A 27360-nucleotide genomic window follows, 5' to 3' on the forward strand; every position below is an offset into this window, starting at 1 on the left:
TTTGAACCGGGGCCTGATCACTCATTGCAAGCATTTGGGTCTGATACATCATTCGGCAACACTCGCCCCTTTCCGTAACCTTCAAGAAGACTCGTCCCCCTATCGATGAATGTTATGTGCGAAAATACGACAAACCAATCAGAATGCGCGTATGATTTCCAGTTCTTCGTCAAAGAATCCCTCAGAAATATTTTTTGATTTTACATATGTCTTGCATCTAAAAATATACCCATGACACAGTTAAATGTGCTCAATCATACTGTATAATTCCGCATGTCTAGATGTGCTTAAATTGCAAATTCTGAAATATATGTAATATATGGGGAAATGTATGTGAACCATTACGCAACGAGTTGACAATTGTTTCAGGTATGCCCGTTTGCGCTAAGACGGAACCCGGTCGCAAAAATGGCCATGAGAGGGGCACGAGTCGCTATTCGGCTTGTCCCGGAATAACACGAGTTGGTCACGAATGCTGTTACATGTGACATGTGCATGTTACGTGTGCTTGGTTCGCTGGTTACACTGCAAAACGGCCGTAAGTATTCAGGGTGTTTGGAGGGACGTAGCGTATGCACCCGTGAAGTATTTACGATGGTACGTAATTCGCCTAGGGTTTACTCTCGGTAATATATATTTGAAGATACTTACCTATATCGATATTTTCTCGCACGGGGGGTGCTGTTTCTTGTTACTTGCAGCTTGGTAAACAAAACCCGCACCACATTCACGAAAAAAACAAAAGAACCCTGGAAAAAAGGAATAAACGAATTCTATAGAGAACGGTGAGGTGAGGTGAAATGGGGTTTAACGTCGCGTCCAAGATTATTGCACTTATATAGCGACGTGCATGTACGTGTGTGTGTTTGTGTGGCTAGTGGTAGAGCGTCCGCCCGGAGAGCGGAAGGTCCGGGGTTCGATCCCCGACCGCGTCATACCAAAAGACGTTAAAAGATGGTACTTGTTGTTACCCTGTCTGGCGCTCGGCATTAAGGGTATAAAACAATTACTGGTCGGCTTGGAGTCAGTTTACTGTGTCTGAGTGGGGTATTCATGTAAAACTGCGGCATTGTCTCTCATTGAGCTAGCACTATAAATCGGCATCAGTCCGGACTAGTACAAGCAGCCACACACGCACACACACGTGTATGCACGTCGCTAAATAAGTGCAATAATCTTGGACGCGACGTTAAACCCAATTTCACCTCACCTTATAACTGAAAATGAATGATATATTTCCGCTACAAATTTCATATATGAAATCAACATATACGCTGTTTGTTTCTTCAACCTTACCATTTTACAGAAGATATATTACAGTATCAACTGGAAAAATCAATTGATGCGTCGTAATATCATTGTCAGTGGTGGACACGATTCCATGTGTTGGCTCATGCTTTTAAAGAATATACATTGTATATTTACCTCTCTTTTTTTGGTTTCTTTTGTTTAACGCCACACTCAATAATATCCCAGCTAAATACGGCAGTCTGTGAATAATCGAGTCTGGACCAGACGATCCAGTGATTGACATCATGAGCTTCGATCTACGAAATTGGGTGACATGCATCAACCAAGTCAGCGAGCCTGACCACCCGATCCCGTTAGTCGCCTCTTACAACTACAATATTCGTCTTTTACGGCAAGCATGGGTTGCTGAAGACCTATTCTACCCCGGATAATTACGGTTCTATGTATGTTTACCAATACATGTAGGTTGACATTGTTAGCTTTCGGTGAACATTATCTATTGTATTAATATAAGGGAGAATTAAACTTATATATATATTTGAAAACATCGAAGCAGGATACGAGTCCTTTTTGACCCACTGTAAATGTCAAATAATAAAGTTGCGGAAACCCTGAACTATTATTATGAAACTTATCAGAACTCTTCAAATGGCTGCATACTGTCCTTTTTTTCTTTATAAAACTTGGACATGATCATAAATATTTTTAAGTATGGCTGAGATGAGTTACAAAAATCCAAATGAAAATCTAAGTTGATAAAAGTTTTGTTATCAACATCTCATGTGGAAATGAGCTTTCGTCTGCTTTCACATGTTCAATATCAGCAAGAAACGCTTCCTGAAAACCTCCAAAATCATCCCCTTTCATATAGTGTATCCTTACCTATGGATTAGAGTTATCATGGATGTACGTCCCAAACATGAAATAGTTGAAATGAACCAAATCTGGTAATTTTAAACAATTTCAAAAGGTTTTACTCAAATCTTAAATTTTACAGATCCTGGAAGTCAAAATGGTTTTTTATCCTAGATCTTCCTTTGAACGTGTTAGCATCCTCACGACAAAAGGAAACAACGGTTTCAAAGGAACCGCAGCTCGAGGTGCAGAGTTGCGTCCCTTAGATGTTACAGGAACTGCTAATGATGTCTTCGAATTTCAGGTATATTCCAGTTGTGGTCATTGAGTGGTCAGCACCATGCATGTCCTCGTTATATTCGCGGTCGTGATTAAAGTTTACTGTCTGCGCCATTTTTGGCTTGAAACCCAAAATAGAATGACACGAAGTGGCAAAACTAATATCAAACAAAGTGGTATGAAAAAGCAAAAAATAACTGTCATGTAGCTATAATAAACCCCTGCTAAAAGCAAAGTCTATTTACGATTCCGACTGTATCTTGAGCATGTGTTTATGAATCACTATAAAATAGTGAAGTGAAGTTAATTGGGGTTTATCGTAGCGAGATTATTGCACTTATATAGCGACGTGCATGTACGTGTGTGTGTATGTGTGTCGCTGCTTGTACTAGTCCTGATTGATGCCGATATATAGTGCTAGCTCACTGAGATACCATGCCGCAGTTTAACATGATTACCCCACTCAGACACAGTAAACTGGCTGCAAGCCGACCAGTCCTTGTTTTATCCCTTAATGCCGAGCGCTAGACAGGGTAACAACAAGAATTTGGTATTTTGAATACGACTCTTGGTTCAATACTTACCACTAGTATAGCAACGATAGGACCCTTCATTATCCAGAAGTAGCCAGGCGTGGGATTGGTGTTCCAACAACTGAAGCAGAATATCATATGATACATTTGGTATGTAAGGTCACACAGGGGTCACGGTCGGCGATTCGTTGTGCAGAGTTGCGTCCCTTGGGCATACCAGAAACCTATGATTGTGGGTTCGAATCCCGGTTCGCCCCGATTATGTTTCTAGGTTTTGTCAGCACCATACCCGTGCTCGTGGGTTTCACCGAAGTGGTAACCGTCTGAGACCTTCATCACTTCGGGCTTTCCTCCCACATTAAGCTCACACGCCGTGATACAACTGGAGTACAGTTAAAAGCGGCGTTAAACCCAACTTACTCACGCACTCTGTCCCTAAACTCAACATTCTTGTACATACCACATATAACAAAAAATAAATGAATACACTTCTTCACCCACTCACACAGAACAACTGGGCCTCAGTACCAACAGACCCTAAAAATCTGCAAACCCCTTCTATATATTACTTTGCACTGAAGATTCAGGTCGATTTTGTCAGTTACTTTCTATTCCGATGATAATATTAGGTACAATTTAACAACAATTCAACAGGACCTTCTGTATATCACAAATCACTGTTTACTTTTAGCAAGGCATATTTCACGAACACCTGGTGTTATCACTGTTTTTCGTGGCTCATATCAATTCATAAAATGTTCATCACCACGTTGCCATTTGCGCCCAATAGAATTTATTTCGGCAAATAATCGAGACTGGGTTTTTTCTGGCCTTGACATTTTCTGGTAAGTACAGTTGAGGATCTTAAGGGCCAATGTCATGTGGAGTGTGTTTTGAGAAAAGTGATGAAAACACATAATATTATGCATGTTAATGAACTTTGTTTTAACCGATACATTCCTAGACATTAACGCATTCTGACAGCAGAGATATAAATGTTTATAGATATACATTCCAAAAAGGAAATAAACTTACGTTTTTAATTTAAGGGTGTAAGGGTGGGAAGGGCCAATGACTGTATTTTGGCCCTTTTTGACCTTCAGGCATTTACATAGGATTTAACATGTGAGATTGATTAACTACTACTGAAAGTATAAACACATACTAATGAAGTATTTTAAAAAGATTTAAACTAATGCCAACTTTGTTAAAATAGTTGAAAGATAATAATAAGGTGTCCAAACTTTCAAAATCTCTCTCAGACAACCAGTCTCAACCACACGCGGAAATGAGAGCTAAAAGGGCCAAAATCTAGCAAAGTGACTTTGTCCCTTTTGGAACTTGACTTTTGCCCTTTTATAGAATTTTAAGTAGCTATATTTTAAAAACGCATCAATGAAAACACACAATATTTTTTTCTGCAGGTAAACAAGAACTCATCGATGTTATTTATGCAATAATATGTAAACAGGGCCAAAGTGCATTTTGGCCCCTTTCACCTCTAAGCTTTTCAATTGCGAATTTCGGTTGGAGTGTTTATGAAATCGAAATACACAAAGATATTTTATATGTGGTCTCATGGAACTTGTTATCGATGCAATAAACAAGTCGGATAAAAGTGGTATCACTATACGATAAATATCAAATGAGTTCCTTCAGCGTTATTTGTTTACAATCTCCACACATCGATGTGACGGCTACTTGCTTAATCAACTATTAATATTCCAATTAAGTATTGTTAACATTGTTCTCCATTTTGTAGTTCTGTAAACAATACAATTGGCACTATATAATGGATCGGAAGGTTCACGGTAGTGAGACGGATAAGAATGTCACTCTGACCTTTCCTAACTCATGCATTGTATTCATACGCGGCAGTGTGTGTAAATTCGACTTATGCAGTTTTAAAATCACATCATATGACAAAGAAATTTTTACACGCGTGTTTCCATACCATAATCAACTTTTTAGGATTTTTAAAAATTGCTTATATCTCTAATATGTGTACAAAGAGAACCACACAGAGTTCTTATGTGGGTTTATTCAAAGATCAGAAAGATTACAGCATCTTATTCCAAGAGCATCATCATCGATCTGCCCTTATTGCTTAGTCCATTACGTCGTGCTGAGAGTGATGGTAAATTGTTCACCAAGTGATGTCCCTGATAATGATGTAACCTTTCAAAGACGGAAGAACGCTACATGAAAGCCTCACACACTTCTAACGGCACATAATAGCATGTGACTTCAAGCAAGACACATGAAACAGTAACGTGTCTTCAATGTAAAAGTCGACGTGACAGAAGTGTTGTTTTGCTCGTTGAAATACAAATAGTTCGAACGAAACGGATTTTTTATGACATAAGTCGCTGGATGTCGCCGGAAATTTCAGGTCAAAGTCTCAAGTCTCGAAGAAAGTGACAGCATATCTGTCATGACTGTCGGGGATACATGTCTGACGGTTATATATCTCCAATATACCTTATTAGGAACAACTGGAAGCATAGCAGACATGCAATCGATACAAATTGTCACGGAGAAGGCTCCAGTTTCGCAATACAATCAACTACGGTTGTAACGAAGTAAAAGGGACCACTAATAATAATTCGTTATAACTGTAGTTCGTTATGAGCATATGTACAACATATGTTCACAAAATCGACGGGGCCAAGAAACAGTTCATTATATCCGGAAGTTCGGTATAAGCGTGTTCGTTATAAACGTAGTTTATTGTAAATCAGACACCATTGTACGATTCCGACTATAACATGAGCAGAGCAGACAAAACATTTATGGATAACAGCTTCCTGATTATACTGTAATAGCGACGTTTCGTTATAGATCCTTATACCGTTGTCCTTGCTTGACAACGGTATAAAGATTTATACATAAACGTCGATATAACAGTATGAGAAAGAAGTTGCTATCAATCATTTTATTTTTTCTACTTTTTCATCCGTCAACTTTTATTAAACAATTTATATCATGAGCAGGTGCTTATGAATCACTATCAAATACAGTAAACTACGTTTAGAATGAACACGTTTATAAAGAACTGACCGATATAACGATCTTAATTTTTAGTCCCAGCCATTTGTTATAGTTTTGCTGTATATTTGATTATAATGAACTACGGTTATTACGAACTAAAATTAGTGGTCCCTTTCAGTTCGTTATAACAGTAGTTTACTGTCGTGTTTTCTTCATTGTTTCTTACTTTGATTTTTAAAAGTCGAAGCGTAATAATATCGCTTTATGAAACGGAATCGAGGAGTTAAATTTATAAAGTAATAGTTTGTAACGCTTGTGTGTCATGCAGATATGTACGAAGCACATCATTCTCATTCGGATGTGAAAAGGATGTCGTTTTCGTGTAAAGACAGATGATCAAATATCATATTCATGTGATCTGAAACCCGAATGACCCAATGTTGTCATGCACAAATATATAAGAAAAACGAAAAAAAAATGATTTGCAAACAACAAAGTAAATTAATTGGCAAACATCTTCGGGTAAATGTACCAAACGGATTATGTTCATTTTGTGCACCGATCAGTTGAATCTGAGCTGTGGAATGTCAATGTTTCACGTAGTATCCTCACATCGTAGAAATATATCTGTTTACCTATCCAGGGTAAATGATCCCGTTACTTACAATTTATTTTCAAGACTGGCCCGGACGGCAACCCAAGGAATGACGAACACCAACGGCCCTCCTGAAAGAACCAATATCCGAAACATTATCAACACAAGTTCATCTCACCAAACAAAAAGGTCAACTTATAACAAAGACATATTGTAACAAGCAGGCAGGACAAGGGACCACGGACCGGTTACCCAAAGCGAAAGTCCAGTAGTGTAAAGTGAATTTAAGACAGTCGTAACGCTACCCCCCCCCCCCCCCCCCCCCCCCCACCCCCACACACACAAAACCTGACTTAAACTTAAACTTAGAACTAGTATCAAAATCCTTTAAAAAAGCACTTCAGTTTTTATATGATTGACAATTCCCGATAAGCTTCTGACTGAAGATGGCGGCAAATGTAATTAAATTCTTAAAATATCCCACAGTGAAACTACAAGGTGGCTAGATTTTTTTTGAAGCCTCTGAAAGTTTCTGCTTCAACTACAAAACGCCATGTAGGCTTAGTTGATATGTCCAACCTCAAAGGAATTACTGTGTAAATCATTCAGGGGGAAAGCCATCCTATGCCAATAATTTGTAATCTTAAAGCAATATGAATTGGTCTGGTGGATATATATTTCGTTGATAGAAGCATGATCAATAGCCTGCTTTTATTGGATTCAGAAGACGATGCTATTAAGCAGTGATCAGATCTGACATATATATTGACCAGCTCTGGACCCTTTCTCCGCCCTAACGTCGGGTTGACGTTATGTGACGTTGTCGCGGAAGGTGATTGCTTACCGTATCCCGACATCCCATCATCGTCTAATATCACTTGTTCTATATATGACTAATCTGGGCTACAGATCATCAATATTTGAAAAGTCTCCACACTAATAGTTCCTTTAATGAATCACCTCCCAAAACGTAATTCTGTACTGTTCTTCTTTGAAAATGATTAAGGGTTCCAGATCGGAAACAAAACCCTGAACTGTAAAACAAGATGGCGCTGACTTAAACACCAACATATTCATTTTCTATTTTCGAAGAAGAGGTGAGGTGAAATGGGGTTTAACGTCGCGTCCAAGATTATAGCACTTATATAGCGACGTGCGTGTGTGTGTTTGTGTGGCTGCTTGTACTAGTCCGGACTAATGCCGATTTATAGTGCTAGCTCACTGAGATACCATGCCGCAGTTGAACATGAATACCCCACTCAGACACAGTATATTGACTCCGAGCCGACCAGTAATTGTTTTAGCCCCTAATGCCGAGTGCCAGACAGGGTAACAACAGGTACCATCTTTTAACGTTTTTTGGTATGACGCGTTCGGGGATCGAACCCCGGACCCTCCGCTCTCCGGGCGGACGCTCTACCACTAGACCACGGAGGTTGTCCTTTCGAAGAAGAAAATTATAGTACATATTTGGGGGAAGGTGATCAAGAAAGAAATTGGTATGTACGCCCATATGTCTAACGGGGCGACCCGTAGCCCCAAGTTGTGAAAAACGGACATTCAACGATGAGCAGATGCTGGGATAAGGTTTTGCAGATGAAGCTTGTGATGCAACCTACATGATACGTATATGAGAGTTCGGGTACTGATGATCTCAACTTCCGGATTATAATCAATTGCTCGTAATCATTGATCAGATGAAGAGGGACGACTATGAAATCACCATGGTTCATCGTGAAAATAACCTGTCAATTCCTTGATGTATATCATTCTGGCACCAAATCCCCTCTATTACCCGGAGACTGTTTTTCAGGTTCACCCGTGGCACTAACTACAGTGTCTGACTCCTGAACAAAATCTTAGGTCAGGACTGTAGAGCAAGATTTCTAGTTATAAGGCCTTGGAGATTCCGGTCACGAGTCCAGTGTATGACCTGTACCACCTGATGGCTACTTGGACAAATAGAGGTAACTTGTGTTACACGAGCCATCCCCGGTCCATCAGAGCTGTTAAATTTCAAACCTGGAGTAAAGCTCTTGAACAAATCTCCGAACGAGTTGATATTGTTAACAGCTAGCACGTTTTCGATTTAACATTTGTTGCCTTGTAAAAATATGTTCGTCTCAAAAGAAAATACTTCATCGTCAACTACTACTACAAGTTCTATTACTGCCGCTTCTGCTACTACTACCACTACTACTTCTGCTACTACTACTACTACTACTACTACTACTACTACTACTACTACTGCTACTGACTGCCTCCGTGGTCTAGTGGTAGAGCGTCCGCCTGGAGATCGGAAGGTACGGGGTTCGATCCCCGGCCGCGTCATGCCAAAAGACGTTAAAAGATGGTACTTGTTGTTACCCTGTCTGGTCTGGCTCTCGGCATTAAGGGGCTAAAACAAGGACTGGTCGGCTCGGAGTCAGTATACTGTGTCTGAGTGGGGTATTCATGTTAAACTGCGGCATGGTGTCTCAGTGAGCTAGCACTATAAATCGGCATCAGTCCGGTCTAGTACAAGCAGCCACACACACACACACCGCGCATGCACGTCGCTATATAAGTGCAATAATCTTGGACGCGATGTTAAACCCAATTTCACCTCACCTCGACTACTACTACTACTACTACTTCTACTACTACTACTACTACTACTACAACTACGACAATTATTCTTTTCATTATTTCTAATGTACTATTACTACTACTACTATTACTACTACTATCACTACTACTACTATGTTTTATACTATGCTGCCGGGCAAACGACATCTTATACCCATGTTTGATGGTGGGTAAAATTGAAACAAACTTTATTCGAGGGGGGATCTATTCCACACGGTTATATAGATTGAATATTGTTTTACGCCGCTTTTAGCAATATTCCAGCAATATCACGGCGGGGGACACCAGAAATGGGCTTCACATATAGTACCCATGTCGGGAATCGAACCCGAAATCTTCCCGTGACGGGCGAACGCTTTAACCAAAAGGCTACCCGACCGCCCCTCGATACGGTAAGAGGCGATATTACATGCATCACATCAATGAGTATCTCACAACAGGCGAGGAACATGGTGGTCGGAATTAATTTTCACAGTACACATTGATAATCAGAGTGAAGTGAATTTCCAAGTCTATTCTTTCGTCCAACTGGCAGTTTAGTACAAGTATTTTAATAGCTAGACCCAGCAATCACATGACGAAGATGTCGCTGCCTAGAGAGATGTCAAAAGGCTGACTCACCCCATCCTAGGAGAATATACCAGCGCACGGTATTCCGCTCGGAGAACACGGCGACGATGATGAGTGTGTGGAGGTACAGTCCCTCCACAAATATCCACATGTAGTTGGCCGCTAGCATGTAGTGGAAACAGGTCAACAACAGCTTGCACTGCCAGTGCTGGAAACAACGGTGTCCGGTATAAGCAGGTTGTTTTATAAAAGTTCAAAGCAGCTACAATAAAGTCTCATTGTAAAGTATGCAGTCTGCAAAAGTAGTAAAGTCCTTTCTATAATCATGATAATAAATAAAACCGACAATATCCTCTCCAGATTCATACGAAATTTTAGAAAGTGGCGTCCATCGAACGATTCCGACAATGTCATGAGCATGTGTTTATGAAGCACTATGACAAAGCAATGATACCAGGTGTTCGCAAATAGGTGTGCGTATCCTGTCCCAACCAGTGACACTCGTCACAAACACATGCAAAGGAAGTCCATGTTAAAACAGTCATTATAATTAGAAATTAGAGCTGTTGCCAGTTTAAAACAAAACCATGAAAATCCTTTCCATATCCATGACAAATGTCTACTAAAGGCGATTCCGATTCTATCATGAGAATGTGTTTTTGAATCAGTATGTCAGTGAGTGAGTGAGTATGGTTTTATGCCGCTTTTAGCAATATTCCAGCAATATCACGGCGGGGGACACCAGAAATGGGCTTCACACATTGTACCCATGTCGGGAATCGAACCTGGGTCTTCGGCGTGACGAGCGAACACTTTAACCACTAGGCTACCCGATCGCACCCGAATCAGTATCAAATAGTGATGACACCAGGTATTCGCTAAAAGGTGAGAGTGTCCTGCCCAAACAGTGGCATAAAGTGATACACTGCAACAGAAAATAACTGTTTCAGAAAATATTTGAAGTTCTTATAATTATTTGTAAGTGCTTAGGTGGCACCTCTTCATATGAATATACCGTTTTGGAGTTCTAATCAATTAGTAGATATTTTAAATGATCTTTTGCGACTTCATTTGTCTCCAAGGAGGGCACGGGAGACCCAATCATCTAGGCGTCGCAATGCGCTGTGCAGAGTTGCGTCCCTTTGGCACATTAGACACCTATGATTGTGGGTTCGAATCCCGGTTCGCCCCGATTATTTTTTTTAGGTTTGTCAGCACCATACCCGTGCTCGTGGGTTTCACCAAGAAGGTAAACGTCTGGGACCTGCATCACTTCGGGCTCTCCTCCCATATTAACTGACACGCCGTGATATAACTGTAATACTGTTCAAAGCGGCGTTAAAACAAACTCACTCACTCACTCTGTCCCTAAACTCAACATTCTTGTACGTACCGCATATAACAAAAAATGAATACACTTAACATATTGTTTTTGTCCAATTTGGTTACACCTGTTAATATCCTAGCCGCTAAAGGCGACTATGTTTGTTGTAAGATCGTCTGTCTCGGATTTTGTAATACACAAGATCCGTGAAGATCCGGGGTAGAAAAGGTCTTCAGCAACCCATGCTTGCTGTAAAAGGTGACTATGCTTGTCGTAAAAGGTGACTGATGGGATCGGGTGGTCAGTCTCGCTGACTTGGTTGATGCATGTCATCGATCCCAATTGCGTGGATCGATGTTCATGCTGTCAATCACTGGATTGTCTTGTCCCGACTCGATTATTTACAGACCGCCGTCATATAGTTTGAATATTACTTAGTGCGGCGTTAAACGACAAACAAACAAACACACCTGTTAATCCTTGATTGTGTGAAACAAACGTTATCGACGTCCTCAAATAACGTTTGCGCCGTTGCTGACAGCATGACACAAATAACGGGACACCCCGTCACAAAGCAGCAAACATGACAATATTTTCAGTAACATGATTAAACTTTAATATATATCCCTGACACCCTAAGGAAAAAAAATCAATAAATATTTTGCGACAGACTGTAATTAATTAATTGCTTTCAAATGAAAATAAATCTGTCAATCTCTTCAAGATTGATACCTCGTGAAGATTTATTTTCGTAATATGTGGATCCTTACACCTGGATGTGTAATTACAGGATTAAAATAGTCTCAGGATAAGGGGCAATACGGGGATGTGAAACTTGTGTTTGATCAAGCCCGGCTTGTGTGTACATCGGCTTGGCCGAGAGACCGTTCTATATCACCGTTTTACACGCATAGGTTTACGCAGACGAGCTGATATATAATCATTACCTTAATCTTAAATTGATCTGTAAAACATTAACGAGCGTGTATCCAAGAGATCTGAGAGTTTGCTGGCTTTTTCTGTGCACAAATGGGTCAATAAACAGCCTTGACGGATTCGCAAATTATTTTTGCAATTTTTTTCAGCAAATGATGGTCACAAAGTAAACACAATTTATGGAGTGAGTGACTCTGGGTCACCGCTTTTAACAGTATTGCAGTTATATCACGGCGTGTCAGCTTAATGTGGAAGGAATTCGAAAGCCCGAAGTGATACAGGTCTCAGACGTTTACCACTTCGGTGAAACCCATAAACATGGGTATGGTGGTGACAAACCTAGAAACATAATCGGGGCGAACCGGGATTCGAACCCACAATCATAGATTTCTGGCGTGCCCAAGGGACACAACTCTGCACAACGAATCGCGGCGCCTTAGACAACTGGGCCAGCCGTTTCCCCAAGCAAGATTCAAACTATATCACATCGGTCTGTATCTGATCGAGTTCGGGCCAGGCAAACAAGTGATTGATATCATGAACAACGTCCCACGTCGTCGAGAACGATGACACGTAATCTTCCAAGTGAAAAAAATCCTGGCAGTTCGATCAATTAAGTCGCCCATTCTAGATTCATTACAAATAATATTGCACATGTGCAGCTTCCCTCAACACCTGAAATTGTGTTTGTCTAAATATGAATGATAGTGTTATCAACAAGCATCAACTGTAGAACTAGTCTGACCGTTCCCTCTGGGTTGAACTCCAGAATGCCGTGGGTGTTAGCGATCATGTCGATGGGTAGACCCAACCCTCCGAGGAATAGGTTGTCCCTCAGGATGGAGAGCGTGGCTCGAAACATGAAGGACAGAAACAGGTTGAGGTGGACGATGTTCCGGGGACAGTGTAGACGTCTGCAACAACACGGACGACCATTTCAACATCACCAGATGACACATCTCTGCAAACTATTTTTAGATTGACTGTTTCAGAAAGCAGACACCGGTCTGCCATCAGTATATTAAAAGGGCTGCCATTCTCTTTGCAGAGTTAAAAAGATCCGGAGATCTCGGTTCGAATAGACTTCACCACAGCTTAATAACATGTTTTGTTATCACGTCTAGTCTAACGTGATACATATCGGGGACATTTAGTGAATTCAACGAATAGGGGTATGATGCTGACAAACCAAAGAATATTGTCAAGGCAAATATGGGATTTGAACCCTCGATCGAAGAGGAAAATTCTAAATAGTATTGCGACGCCTGAGGCCTCTAAGCAACACGTGTCATCACCTAGACAGGCCACTTCGGCAACATAAGAAATAGTTCGTGTTTCTCATCATGCGATTAGGTCGAAATTGGTGTTTATTTATTTCCAAAATACTAAATGAGAAAGTCAAAATTGAACTAAATTAAACCTCTGACGCCACTACAGGCTTCAGAACATTACTGATTCGATGAAAGGGAAGATGATATATCTGGTCGTTAGAGAAAATTACATCAACATGTGCACATTGAAGGGTGAAACATACGTACACAATGTAAACACCTGAAATTAACATACATGTACCTTAAGTAAACATACCTGTGAAACACGTACTTGAAATATACATAACTGAAATAGACATGCCTGTAATACACATACTTCAATTAGACATTCATTTATGACACCTGAAATATACATGACACCTGAAATATACACCATGACACTTGAAATATACACCATGACACCTGAAATATACACCATGACACATGAAATATACATGACACCTGAAATATACACCATGATACCTGAAATTTTCACCATGACACCTGAAATATACACCATGACACCTGAAATGTACACCATGACACCTGAAATGTACATACCTGAAATATACAACGACAAAGACTGCGAAGGTGAGGGAAGTCAGAGACAGCCCGTAGCCAATATTGAACATGATCCGGATGCGAGCCAAGTGTTCCTGTAACACAGGGAAAAGGTTGATTATTTCAACGATAAAGTCACTTGTCACACAATCCAAATGGTAGGAACCTAAGTTGTAAACTGATTTAGAAAAGTGTTTGTTTCACGTAGATTAATCTGGATATCCCACTCAGACTCCGATTCGACAAGTACTAATTTTATACTTTTGTTGCCGCGTGCGAGGCAGGGTAACAACAAGTTGTTTCTTGTTTGTTGTTTAACGCTACACTTGGCAGTATTCCAGTTATATCACGGCGGTCTGTATATAATCGTGTCTGGACTAGACAATCCAGTGATTGACACCATGAGCATCGATCCACGCAATTGGGGAACGATGACGTGCATCAACCAAGCCATCGAGTCTGACCACCAGATCCCGTTAGTCGCCTCTTATGGCAAGCATGGATTTCTGAAGACTTATTATAACTCGGAACTTCACGGGTAGGTAACAACAAGAATCATCTTTTAACTTTCTGTGGTATGACGTGGCCGGGGATCGAACCTCCGACCTTTTGCTCTCTGGGCAAACGCTCTGTCCCCTGCACCACCGAGGCGGTCCTATACGAGCGATCCATTATAGATACAGTAAACTACGGTTATAACGAACTCAAAGGGACTACTAATTTTAGTTCGTTATAACCGTAGTTCGTTATAAGCATATATACAGCATAACTACAGCAAATAGCCGGGACCAAAAAAGTAAGTTTGTTATATCCGTCAGTTCGTTATAAGCGTGTTCGTTATAACCGTAGTTTACTGTATAACGAATACCCAGCTGTATTAACACTGTATAAGTAACGAATTCGGAAGGTGAGTCCCCTCAATGCAGGAAAGAAAGTTAGAAACCAGAAAGCGTTATTACGTTTCTTGTTTCAAGGTCACTTAACCTTCTAGCTCGGTACATCAGGAGCAGAGATGGTGAGTGAATGTTGTTTTACGCATGTGGCGGTAACAGTCCAGCTTCACCGTGGCGGCTTGAAAATAATCGAATTCGGACCAAGACAACCGCGGTGCGAGGCCCTCACAAAGCAAGGTCGCTCGTTATCTGACATTTCAAGGCGGCTTTGATGACAAAAGAGGATCATACTGGATTAGTGGGTTACTGGGTTGCTTTCAAACAGACATTCCCACGGGGATTGGGACCAGGCGATTTGTTGGTGAAAAGACGACATCAATTATAACAGGAGAGGGCTACCCTTCAGAATTCGCTCCTCATATGTGAATACAATTGCGATAGGGGGTGGTCGGATAGCCTTGTGGTTAAAGCGTTTGCTCATCACGCCGAAGACCCTGGTTCATTTCCCGACATGAGTACAATGTGTGAAGCCCATTTCTGGTCTCCCCCGCCGTATTTGCCGGAATATTGCTAAAAGCGGCGTAAAACCATACTCATTCACTCACTCAACTGTATGCAATAAACTTTGTTATAACGTATTCGTTATATCTGTTCTTGATCTTAGAATGGTAGGTAAACTGGTCGACATTTTGTGGCTGAGTTGGATCTCCATGTTAAACGTTAACTGCGTCATGACATTTCGTGTGGCTGGCACTATAAAATCGAGATAACTCCGGGCTAGTACAAGCAGACACACACATACACACACACACACACACACACACACATTTATGTGTACATGTGTACACACGACGGGAAATAAGTGCATAAATCTGCAACGCCTTTCGCTCCACCCACCTCCAACATAGCTCTGGACGTTTGAAATATATGTTTAGAAACCACGTCACATCGTCCTGACGTCACGAGGTTTCAGCTTCCATAACTCAACTATTGATTCCAGGAAATCTCAGTGAACCGATGTGTTTTAAGTGTTTTACAAATATAAAGAATATACGCTTGGTGCAAATGCAAGTGGTAGAACTTCTAGTCTTGAAGATGGAAGCCACTGAATGTTTGTCTTGGTCGTATGCAACGTAAGCCCATCGATTTGTTTGATTCAGTTTCCGCAGCAGGAATCACGCAGCATCGATGTCAGATTGATTGTGACTAGAGGCAAGAACATAACAGCTTAAATACCTTTAGGAAATCTGAAGGCGTATTAGCTGTATTTACGCGTTAGGCTTAGTCATTAATTCAGACGGGGCAATAATAGTTTCCTAACTCGAGTACATGACCACAGAACATTTTTTGTTTGTTTGTTTGTTTGTTGCTTAACGCCACACTCAGCAATATTCCAGCTATATGACGGTGGTCTGTTAATAATCGAGTCCGGACCCGACAAACCATTGACTGATATCATGAACATCGATCCACGCAGTTGGGATACGATGACATGAATCAACCAAGTCACCGAGCCTGACCCCCCGATCCCGTTAGTCGCCTCTTACGACAAGCATACTAAGTCGCTTCAAACGGCAAGAATGGGTTGTTGAAGACCAAGTCTATCCCAGATCTTCATGGGACCACTCAACATTGTGTTCAGTCAAGAAAGTTTATCATGGCAAGGGGAAAAGTACAATAGCCTACGTACGGTGCATTTTCGCCAGAAGTGCCTAAATTGTATTTTTTTTCACTTTAATGCTTTGCAGAGAGTCCTTGGGTGGCCAGCAACCAGTGATCGGGAGTTCGAATCCTAGTTTATGTTACTAGGTTTACCATTACTAACCCGTGCTCGTACTTTTCACTGAAGTTGTAAACGTATACGACCTGAATAACTTCGGTCTTTCCTCCCCTATGAAACAGACCGAGATATAACTGAAATACTGTTCAAGGCAGCTTTTAACCCCGTTCCCTACTAGAAGTTCTACCACTTGCATTTGCACCAAGCGTATATACTCATAATGTTTATAGTTGTATTTTTATTTCATTTTTGCGCCAAAAAGTTTTTTAAGACCTAAGATGATCGTAAGTCCTATACTTTAACATAGGCTTACGACAGTCGTAGCGTTAAGATGATCGTAAGTCCTATACTTTAACATAGGCTTACGACAGTCGTAGCGTTAAGATGATCGTACCCCTATACTTTAACATAGGCTTACGACAGTCGTAGCGTTAAGATGATCGTAAGTCCAATACTTTAACATAGGCTTACGACAGTCGTAATGTTAAGATGATCGTACCCCTATACTTTAACATAGGCTTACGACAGTCGTAGCGTTAAGATGATCGTACCCCTATACTTTAACATAGGCTTACGACAGTCGTAGCGTTAAGATGATCGTAAGTTCTATACTTTAACATAGGCTTACGACAGTCGTAGCGTTAAGATGATCGTACCCCTATACTTTAACATAGGCTTACGACAGTCGTAGCGTTAAGATGATCGTAAGTCCTATACTTTAACATAGGCTTACGACAGTCGTAGCGTTAAGATGATCGTACCCCTATACTTTAACATAGGCTTACGACAGTCGTAGCGTTAAGATGATCGTAAGTCCTATACTTTAACATAGGCTTACGACAGTCGTAGCGTTAAGATGATCGTACCCCTATACTTTAACATAGGCTTACGACAGTCGTAGCGTTAAGATGATCGTACTCCTATACTTTAACATAGGTTAAAGACAGTCGTAGCGTTAAGATGATCGTACTCCTATACTTAAACATAGGCTTACGACAGTCGTAGCGTTAAGATGATCGTACTCCTATACTTAAACAGAGGCTTACGAAAGGCGTAGCGTTAAGATGATCGTACTCCTTTACTTAAACATAGGCTTACGACAGTCGTAGCGTTACGATCACTAACAGGACCCAGGTTACACATGCTGCAATAACGTTGCCAAGTCACGTGGACCTTGTACGCGAACCACGTGACCTTGCATGACGTCAATTCTTTCAACCTATGGTCCGTCTGCCCAGAAGTAATTAGCGGAAAAGGAAACAGACGAACAATCGCACCAGTGTGCTGACAACAGCGGATATGGATCATGACGGGTGTGCAATCTGTCACGTACGCCAAAATAGATTTAGTAATGTATTAAATCAGTTCGTTTCCTTGTGCTGTCGACAAATATTGGTGGAATATTACTTTTATTACTTCCAGTGTCAATAACGGGAATCGATATTTGTGTTAATAGAAGACGGTAATCTGAACACTAAATCTAGATATTAACGTGAATTGTCTTAATGAGTGAGTGAGTATGGTTTTACGCCGCTTTTAGCAATATTCCAGCAACATCACGGCGGGGGACACCAGAAATGGGCTTCACACATTGTACCCATGTCGGGAATCGAACCCGGATCTTCAGCGTGACGAGCGAACGCTTTAACCACAAGGCTACCCGACCGCCCCGAATTGTCTTAATGACTTTTGATCATTCACACACTGGAGGTTTGTTTGTTTATTTGTTTATTGTTTATTGTTTAACGCCGCACTCAGCAATATTTAAGCTATATGACCGTGGTCTGTAAATAATTGCGTCTTGATCGAGTCTAGTGATTGATATTATGAGCATAGATACCCGCATTTGGGAATTGACATGCATCAACCAAGTCAGCGAGTCTGACCACCCGATCCCGTTAGTCGTCTTTTGCCACAAGCATAGTCACCTATTCTACCCCGGATCTTCACGGGTCTCCTCGGGAAGTGAGTTGGGTCGAATGTCGCTTGAAACGTTTTTCAGTAATGTTACGATCCGTGTGCATAACTTATTGTGAAAATTTGAAAAGGTCACAGAACTTTACTGCTTGGGTCACACTAACGAAAACAGATATGACGAGGACAAACCACGCACCGAAATCAAAGCAAATCTGGGATTCGAAACATTTGGATGACGCCAATCGTCAGGGTACTGTATCAGATCAAGTCAAGACAGGGTACTGTACCAGATCAAGCCAAGACAGGATACTGTACCAGATCAAGCGAAGATAGGGTACTGTATCAGTTCAAGCCAAGACAGGGTACTGTATCAGATCAAGTCAAGACAGGGTACTGTACCAGATCAAGCTTAGACAGGGTACTGTACCAGATCAAGCCAAGACAGGGTACTGTATCAGATCAAGCTTAGACAGGGTACTGTACCAGATCAAGCTTAGACAGGGTACTGTATCAGATCAAGCCAAGACAGGGTACTGTATCAGATCAAGCTTAGACAGGGTACTGTATCAGATCAAGTCAAGACAGGGTACTGTACCAGATCAAGCCAAGACAGGGTACTGTACCAGATCAAGCCGAGACAGGGTACTGTATCAGATCAAGCTTAGACAGGGTACTGTACCAGATCAAGCCAAGACAGGGTACTGTACCAGATCAAGCTTAGACAGGGTACTGTATCAGATCAAGCTTAGACAGGGTACTGTATCAGATCAAGCTTAGACAGGGTACTGTATCAGATCAAGCTTAGACAGGGTACAGTACCAGATCAAACCAAGACAGGGCACTGTATCAGATCAAGCTTAGACAGGGTACTGTACCAGATCAAGCCAAGACAGGGAACTGTACCAGATCAAGCCAAGACAGGGTACTGTATCAGATCAAGTCAAGACAGGGTACTGTATCAGATCAAGCTTAGACAGGGTACTGTATCAGATCAAGCCAAGACAGGTTACTGTATCAGATCAAGCTTAGATAGGGTACTGTATCAGATCAAGCCAAGACAGGGTACTGTATCAGATCAAGTCAAGACAGGGTACTGTACCAGATCAACCTTAGACAGGGTACTGTACCAGATCAAGCCAAGATAGGGTACTGTACCAGATCAAGCCAAGACAGGGTACTGTATCAGATCAAGCCAAGACAGGGTACTGTATCAGATCAAGTCAAGACAGTGTACTGTACCAGATCAAGTCAAGACAGGGTACTGTACCAGATCAAGTCAAGACAGGGTACTGTATCAGATCAAGCTTAGATAGGGTACTGTATCAAATCAAGTAAAGACAGGTTACAGTATCAGATCAAGCTTAGACAGGGTACTGTACCAGATCAAGCCAAGACAGGGTACTGTACCAGATCAAGTCAAGACAGGGTACTGTATCAGATCAAGCTTAGACAGGGTACTGTACCAGATCAAGCCAAGACAGGGTACTGTACCAGATCAAGCCAAGACAGGGTACTGTACCAGATCAAGCCAAGACAGGGTACTGTATCAGATCAAGCCAAGGCAGGTTACTGTATCAGATCAAGCTTAGATAGGGTACTGTATCAGATCAAGTCAAGACAGGGTACTGTATCAGATCAAGCTTAGACAGGGTACTGTATCAGATCAGGCCAAGACAGGTTACTGTATCAGATCAAGCTTAGATAGGGTACTGTATCAGATCAAGCCAAGACAGGGTACTGTATCAGATCAAGCTTAGACAGGGTACTGTACCAGATCAAGCCAAGACAGGGTACTGTACCAGATCAAGTCAAGACAGGGTACTGTATCAGATCAAGCCAAGACAGGGTACTGTATCAGATCAAGTCAAGACAGTGTACTGTACCAGATCAAGTCAAGACAGGGTACTGTACCAGATCAAGTCAAGACAGGGTACTGTATCAGATCAAGCCAAAACAGGGTACTGTATCAGATCAAGTCAAGACAGGTTACTGTATCAGATCAAGCTTAGACAGGGTACTGTACCAGATCAAGCCAAGACAGGGTACTGTACCAGATCAAGTCAAGACAGGGTACTGTATCAGATCAAGCTTAGACAGGGTACTGTACCAGATCAAGCCAAGACAGGGTACTGTACCAGATCAAGCCAAGACAGGGTACTGTACCAGATCAAGCCAAGACAGGGTACTGTATCAGATCAAGCCAAGGCCTGTTACTGTATCAGATCAAGCTTAGATAGGGTACTGTATCAGATCAAGTCAAGACAGGGTACTGTATCAGATCAAGCTTAGACAGGGTACTGTATCAGATCAAGCCAAGACAGGTTACTGTATCAGATCAAGCTTAGATAGGGTACTGTATCAGATCAAACCAAGACAGGGTACTGTATCAGATCAAGCTTAGACAGGGTACTGTACCAGATCAAGCCAAGACAGGGTACTGTACCAGATCAAGTCAAGACAGGGTACTGTATCAGATCAAGCCAAGACAGGGTACTGTATCAGATCAAGCCAAGGCAGGTTACTGTATCAGATCAAGCCAAGACAGGGTACTGTATCAGATCAAGCTTAGACAGGGTACTGTACCAGATCAAGCTTAGACAGGGTACTGTACCAGATCAAGCCAAGACAGGGTACTGTATCAGATCAAGCAGAGACAGGGTACTGTACCAGATCAAGCAGAGACAGGGTACTGTATCAGATCAAGCCAAGACAGGGTACTGTACCAGATCAAGCCGAGACAGGGTACTGTATCAGATCAAGCCAAGACAGGGTACTGTATCAGATCAAGCCGAGACAGGGTACTGTATCAGATCAAGCCAAGACAGGGTACTGTACCAGATCAAGCCAAGACAGGGTACTGTATCAGATCAAGCCAAGACAGGGTACTGTATCAGATCAAGCCGAGACAGGGTACTGTATCAGATCAAGCCAAGACAGGGTACTGTACCAGATCAAGCCGAGACAGGGTACTGTATCAGATCAAGCCAAGGCAGGTTACTGTATCAGATCAAGCTTAGATAGGGTACTGTATCAAATCAAGTCAAGACAGGGTACTGTATCAGATCAAGCTTAGACAGGGTACTGTATCAGATCAAGCCAAGACAGGTTACTGTATCAGATCAAGCTTAGATAGGGTACTGTATCAGATCAAGCCAAGACAGGGTACTGTATCAGATCAAGCTTAGACAGGGTACTGTACCAGATCAAGCCAAGACAGGGTACTGTATCAGATCAAGTCAAGACAGGGTACTGTATCAGATCAAGCCAAGACAGGGTACTGTATCAGATCAAGCCAAGGCAGGTTACTGTATCAGATCAAGCCAAGACAGGGTACTGTATCAGATCAAGCTTAGACAGGGTACTGTACCAGATCAAGCTTAGACAGGGTACTGTACCAGATCAAGCCAAGACAGGGTACTGTATCAGATCAAGCCAAGACAGGGTACTGTACCAGATCAAGCAGAGACAGGGTACTGTATCAGATCAAGCCAAGACAGGGTACTGTACCAGATCAAGCCGAGACAGGGTACTGTATCAGATCAAGCCAAGACAGGGTACTGTATCAGATCAAGCCGAGACAGGGTACTGTATCAGATCAAGCCAAGACAGGGTACTGTACCAGATCAAGCCAAGACAGGGTACTGTATCAGATCAAGCCAAGACAGGGTACTGTATCAGATCAAGCCGAGACAGGGTACTGTATCAGATCAAGCCAAGACAGGGTACTGTATCAGTTCAAGCCAAGACAGGGTGCTGTATCAGATCAAGTCAAGACAGGGTACTGTACCAGATCAAGCTTAGACAGGGTACTGTACCAGATCAAGCCAAGACAGGGTACTGTATCAGATCAAGCTTAGACAGGGTACTGTACCAGATCAAGCTTAGACAGGGTACTGTATCAGATCAAGCCAAGACAGGGTACTGTATCAGATCAAGCTTAGACAGGGTACTGTATCAGATCAAGTCAAGACAGGGTACTGTACCAGATCAAGCCAAGACAGGGTACTGTACCAGATCAAGCCGAGACAGGGTACTGTATCAGATCAAGCTTAGACGGGGTACTGTACCAGATCAAGCCAAGACAGGGTACTGTACCAGATCAAGCTTAGACAGGGTACTGTATCAGATCAAGCTTAGACAGGGTACTGTATCAGATCAAGCTTAGACAGGGTACTGTATCAGATCAAGCTTAGACAGGGTACTGTACCAGATCAAACCAAGACAGGGCACTGTATCAGATCAAGCTTAGATAGGGTACTGTACCAGATCAAGCCAAGACAGGGAACTGTACCAGATCAAGCCAAGACAGGGTACTGTATCAGATCAAGTCAAGACAGGGTACTGTATCAGATCAAGCTTAGACAGGGTACTGTATCAGATCAAGTCAAGACAGGGTACTGTATCAGATCAAGCTTAGACAGGGTACTGTATCAGATCAAGCCAAGACAGGTTACTGTATCAGATCAAGCTTAGATAGGGTACTGTATCAGATCAAGCCAAGACAGGGTACTGTATCAGATCAAGTCAAGACAGGGTACTGTACCAGATCAACCTTAGACAGGGTACTGTACCAGATCAAGCCAAGATAGGGTACTGTACCAGATCAAGCCAAGACAGGGTACTGTATCAGATCAAGCCAAGACAGGGTACTGTATCAGATCAAGTCAAGACAGTGTACTGTACCAGATCAAGTCAAGACAGGGTACTGTACCAGATCAAGTCAAGACAGGGTACTGTATCAGATCAAGCCAAAACAGGGTACTGTATCAGATCAAGTAAAGACAGGTTACTGTATCAGATCAAGCTTAGACAGGGTACTGTACCAGATCAAGCCAAGACAGGGTACTGTACCAGATCAAGTCAAGACAGGGTACTGTATCAGATCAAGCTTAGACAGGGTACTGTACCAGATCAAGCCAAGACAGGGTACTGTACCAGATCAAGCCAAGACAGGGTACTGTACCAGATCAAGCCAAGACAGGGTACTGTATCAGATCAAGCCAAGGCAAGTTACTGTATCAGATCAAGCTTAGATAGGGTACTGTATCAGATCAAGTCAAGACAGGGTACTGTATCAGATCAAGCTTAGACAGGGTACTGTATCAGATCAGGCCAAGACAGGTTACTGTATCAGATCAAGCTTAGATAGGGTACTGTATCAGATCAAGCCAAGACAGGGTACTGTATCAGATCAAGCTTAGACAGGGTACTGTACCAGATCAAGCCAAGACAGGGTACTGTACCAGATCAAGTCAAGACAGGGTACTGTATCAGATCAAGCCAAGACAGGGTACTGTATCAGATCAAGTCAAGACAGTGTACTGTACCAGATCAAGTCAAGACAGGGTACTGTACCAGATCAAGTCAAGACAGGGTACTGTATCAGATCAAGCCAAAACAGGGTACTGTATCAGATCAAGTCAAGACAGGTTACTGTATCAGATCAAGCTTAGACAGGGTACTGTACCAGATCAAGCCAAGACAGGGTACTGTACCAGATCAAGTCAAGACAGGGTACTGTATCAGATCAAGCTTAGACAGGGTACTGTACCAGATCAAGCCAAGACAGGGTACTGTACCAGATCAAGCCAAGACAGGGTACTGTACCAGATCAAGCCAAGACAGGGTACTGTATCAGATCAAGCCAAGGCCTGTTACTGTATCAGATCAAGCTTAGATAGGGTACTGTATCAGATCAAGTCAAGACAGGGTACTGTATCAGATCAAGCTTAGACAGGGTACTGTATCAGATCAAGCCAAGACAGGTTACTGTATCAGATCAAGCTTAGATAGGGTACTGTATCAGATCAAGCCAAGACAGGGTACTGTATCAGATCAAGCTTAGACAGGGTACTGTACCAGATCAAGCCAAGACAGGGTACTGTACCAGATCAAGTCAAGACAGGGTACTGTATCAGATCAAGCCAAGACAGGGTACTGTATCAGATCAAGCCAAGGCAGGTTACTGTATCAGATCAAGCCAAGACAGGGTACTGTATCAGATCAAGCTTAGACAGGGTACTGTACCAGATCAAGCTTAGACAGGGTACTGTACCAGATCAAGCCAAGACAGGGTACTGTATCAGATCAAGCAGAGACAGGGTACTGTACCAGATCAAGCAGAGACAGGGTACTGTATCAGATCAAGCCAAGACAGGGTACTGTACCAGATCAAGCCGAGACAGGGTACTGTATCAGATCAAGCCAAGACAGGGTACTGTATCAGATCAAGCCGAGACAGGGTACTGTATCAGATCAAGCCAAGACAGGGTACTGTACCAGATCAAGCCAAGACAGGGTACTGTATCAGATCAAGCCAAGACAGGGTACTGTATCAGATCAAGCCGAGACAGGGTACTGTATCAGATCAAGCCAAGACAGGGTACTGTACCAGATCAAGCCGAGACAGGGTACTGTATCAGATCAAGCCAAGGCAGGTTACTGTATCAGATCAAGCTTAGATAGGGAACTGTATCAAATCAAGTCAAGACAGGGTACTGTATCAGATCAAGCTTAGACAGGGTACTGTATCAGATCAAGCCAAGACAGGTTACTGTATCAGATCAAGCTTAGATAGGGTACTGTATCAGATCAAGCCAAGACAGGGTACTGTATCAGATCAAGCTTAGACAGGGTACTGTACCAGATCAAGCCAAGACAGGGTACTGTACCAGATCAAGTCAAGACAGGGTACTGTATCAGATCAAGCCAAGACAGGGTACTGTATCAGATCAAGCCAAGGCAGGTTACTGTATCAGATCAAGCCAAGACAGGGTACTGTATCAGATCAAGCTTAGACAGGGTACTGTACCAGATCAAGCTTAGACAGGGTACTGTACCAGATCAAGCCAAGACAGGGTACTGTATCAGATCAAGCCAAGACAGGGTACTGTACCAGATCAAGCAGAGACAGGGTACTGTATCAGATCAAGCCAAGACAGGGTACTGTACCAGATCAAGCCGAGACAGGGTACTGTATCAGATCAAGCCAAGACAGGGTACTGTATCAGATCAAGCCGAGACAGGGTACTGTATCAGATCAAGCCAAAACAGGGTACTGTACCAGATCAAGCCAAGACAGGGTACTGTATCAGATCAAGCCAAGACAGGGTACTGTATCAGATCAAGCCGAGACAGGGTACTGTATCAGATCAAGCCAAGACAGGGTACTGTACCAGATCAAGCCGAGACAGGGTACTGTATCAGATCAAGCCAAGGCAGGTTACTGTACCAGATCAAGCCAACACTTGGAACTGTACGAAATAACCATCAATATACCAGCGGTCAGACATACCGAAGGTGAACAGTAGAGATCGATATTGACGCATACATTGACTGCATATCTGGTTCTAATCAATAATCTCCGTCTGCTGACATTGTTTGAGAACATTAATATGTCTTCCAAATATGTTTACATAGAGATTTCATACTCGCCAGATGTTGTTTATCAAATTAATTAAGTTAATTGCTTTACATGATTGTACTAATTGAACTCTTTGTTCCGACACATGCATACATGTGTTCGTCCAATTTGATTAAATAAACATAAGAAATATCTGTACATTGAAAAGAACCCTTTCAAACTCCGAATGTTGGATGTAGAGTTCAGAAAAAGTCGTTACTGTGACATTTGGATGTTAGAGTTAGTGAGTGGGTAGAGGCTTTACGCCGCTTTTAGCAATATTCCAGCATTTTCACGGTTGGGGAAACCAGAAATAGGCTTCACACATTGTACCCATGTGGAGAATCGAACCCGGGTCTTTGGCGTGACGAGCAAACACTTTAACCTCAACCCCACCGCCCCTTAGATGTTAGAACATATATATACGGGTACATACATTGTATGTATTTTAAAGAAGTTGTTATCCGTAATCTGACTTTTCGTACTGAAGACACAGGACTTCACAAAACAAAAAAAATAGTCTCTTTAAATGGACTCCCGAAATATTTCGTATACAACATTAATATAAGTAATAAAGTATGGTTGAATAATTTCTGCATGAACACTTTCTGGCATATAATAATTATGAATATGGATATGAACATTGTGATTTCTTTTGCATATTAAGTATAGGGAACATAAATACTATCTAGAGTAAAGTACGTTTATAATGAACTGACGAAAATAACGAACTATTTCTTGGTCCCGTTCATTTGCTGTAAATGCTGCATATATGCTTATAACGAACAACGTATATTACGAATTAAAATGAGTGGTCCCTTTGATCATGAGCTCGTTGTAAACATAATTTACTGTGGTTATATCCTTAAAGTTTCGAAGACGTTTTAAGACACTAAACGAAACCCATGATGAGATACATCATACTGACAGTATTTTGATCACCCACACTAAATGGTTGATCATTTGTTTCATTCCTTGGCTTTCCTGTGGACATTCTTTGTTTTGATGACATAACATTTCAGTTTCTCGTTTTGATGTCCAATATTTCACCACAAAACGTTTCTATTACAGTCCAGATTACATTGAATAGTTACCTCAAATTACAAGACCACTGTTTGGTTGTTACTATCATAAACAATACAAACACGAAAACGTCGTTTTTGTTTTCGTATATGGTCATATGACGGAAAAAACGTCGTTTTTTGGACGCTTTCAAACCATCGTTTTTCCGTTCAAATAACGTCGTTATTGGACATCAGACGTTACTGGGAGAGAATGATATCATCTGGATCCTCCCTTCCCTGACTGACTTTGTCAATCAAGCAACAGCGTCTACCGGTATTTCTACTTTTCAGATTGTATTGGTCAGTTTTCGCGTGTTACTCACTCGGGGCAGATGGTCAGTAATTCCTCGTTTCTATAAACAAAACTATAAACTATCACCATAATCATACGATATCTCTGCCAAACGCAGAGTATATTCTACGATTCCTAATATATATCATCAGCATGTGTTAATGAACCACCATCAAATA

At 41.9% G+C, this 27360-nt stretch overlaps 1 protein-coding gene across 1 annotated transcript in view; it reads right to left on the reverse strand.

Annotated features, from left to right (window-relative positions):
* LOC139470218 (secretin receptor-like) overlaps positions 1–27360 on the reverse strand; it is an 86950-nt gene that overhangs the window by 3763 nt on the left and 55827 nt on the right. Inside the window, exons 6-11 of the mRNA XM_071252536.1 lie at positions 13834–13928; positions 12708–12876; positions 9754–9910; positions 6575–6635; positions 2970–3039; positions 652–749 (exon numbers count right to left, since the gene is read on the reverse strand). Of these exons, the coding sequence (XP_071108637.1) occupies positions 652–749; positions 2970–3039; positions 6575–6635; positions 9754–9910; positions 12708–12876; positions 13834–13928 (650 nt within the window). The remainder of the gene's footprint in view (positions 1–651; positions 750–2969; positions 3040–6574; positions 6636–9753; positions 9911–12707; positions 12877–13833; positions 13929–27360) is intronic.

Source organism: Haliotis cracherodii, unplaced genomic scaffold (genome assembly GCF_022045235.1).
Source record: "Haliotis cracherodii isolate W230 unplaced genomic scaffold, xgHalCrac1.p SCAF_20, whole genome shotgun sequence".
Classification (NCBI taxonomy): domain Eukaryota; kingdom Metazoa; phylum Mollusca; class Gastropoda; order Lepetellida; family Haliotidae; genus Haliotis; species Haliotis cracherodii.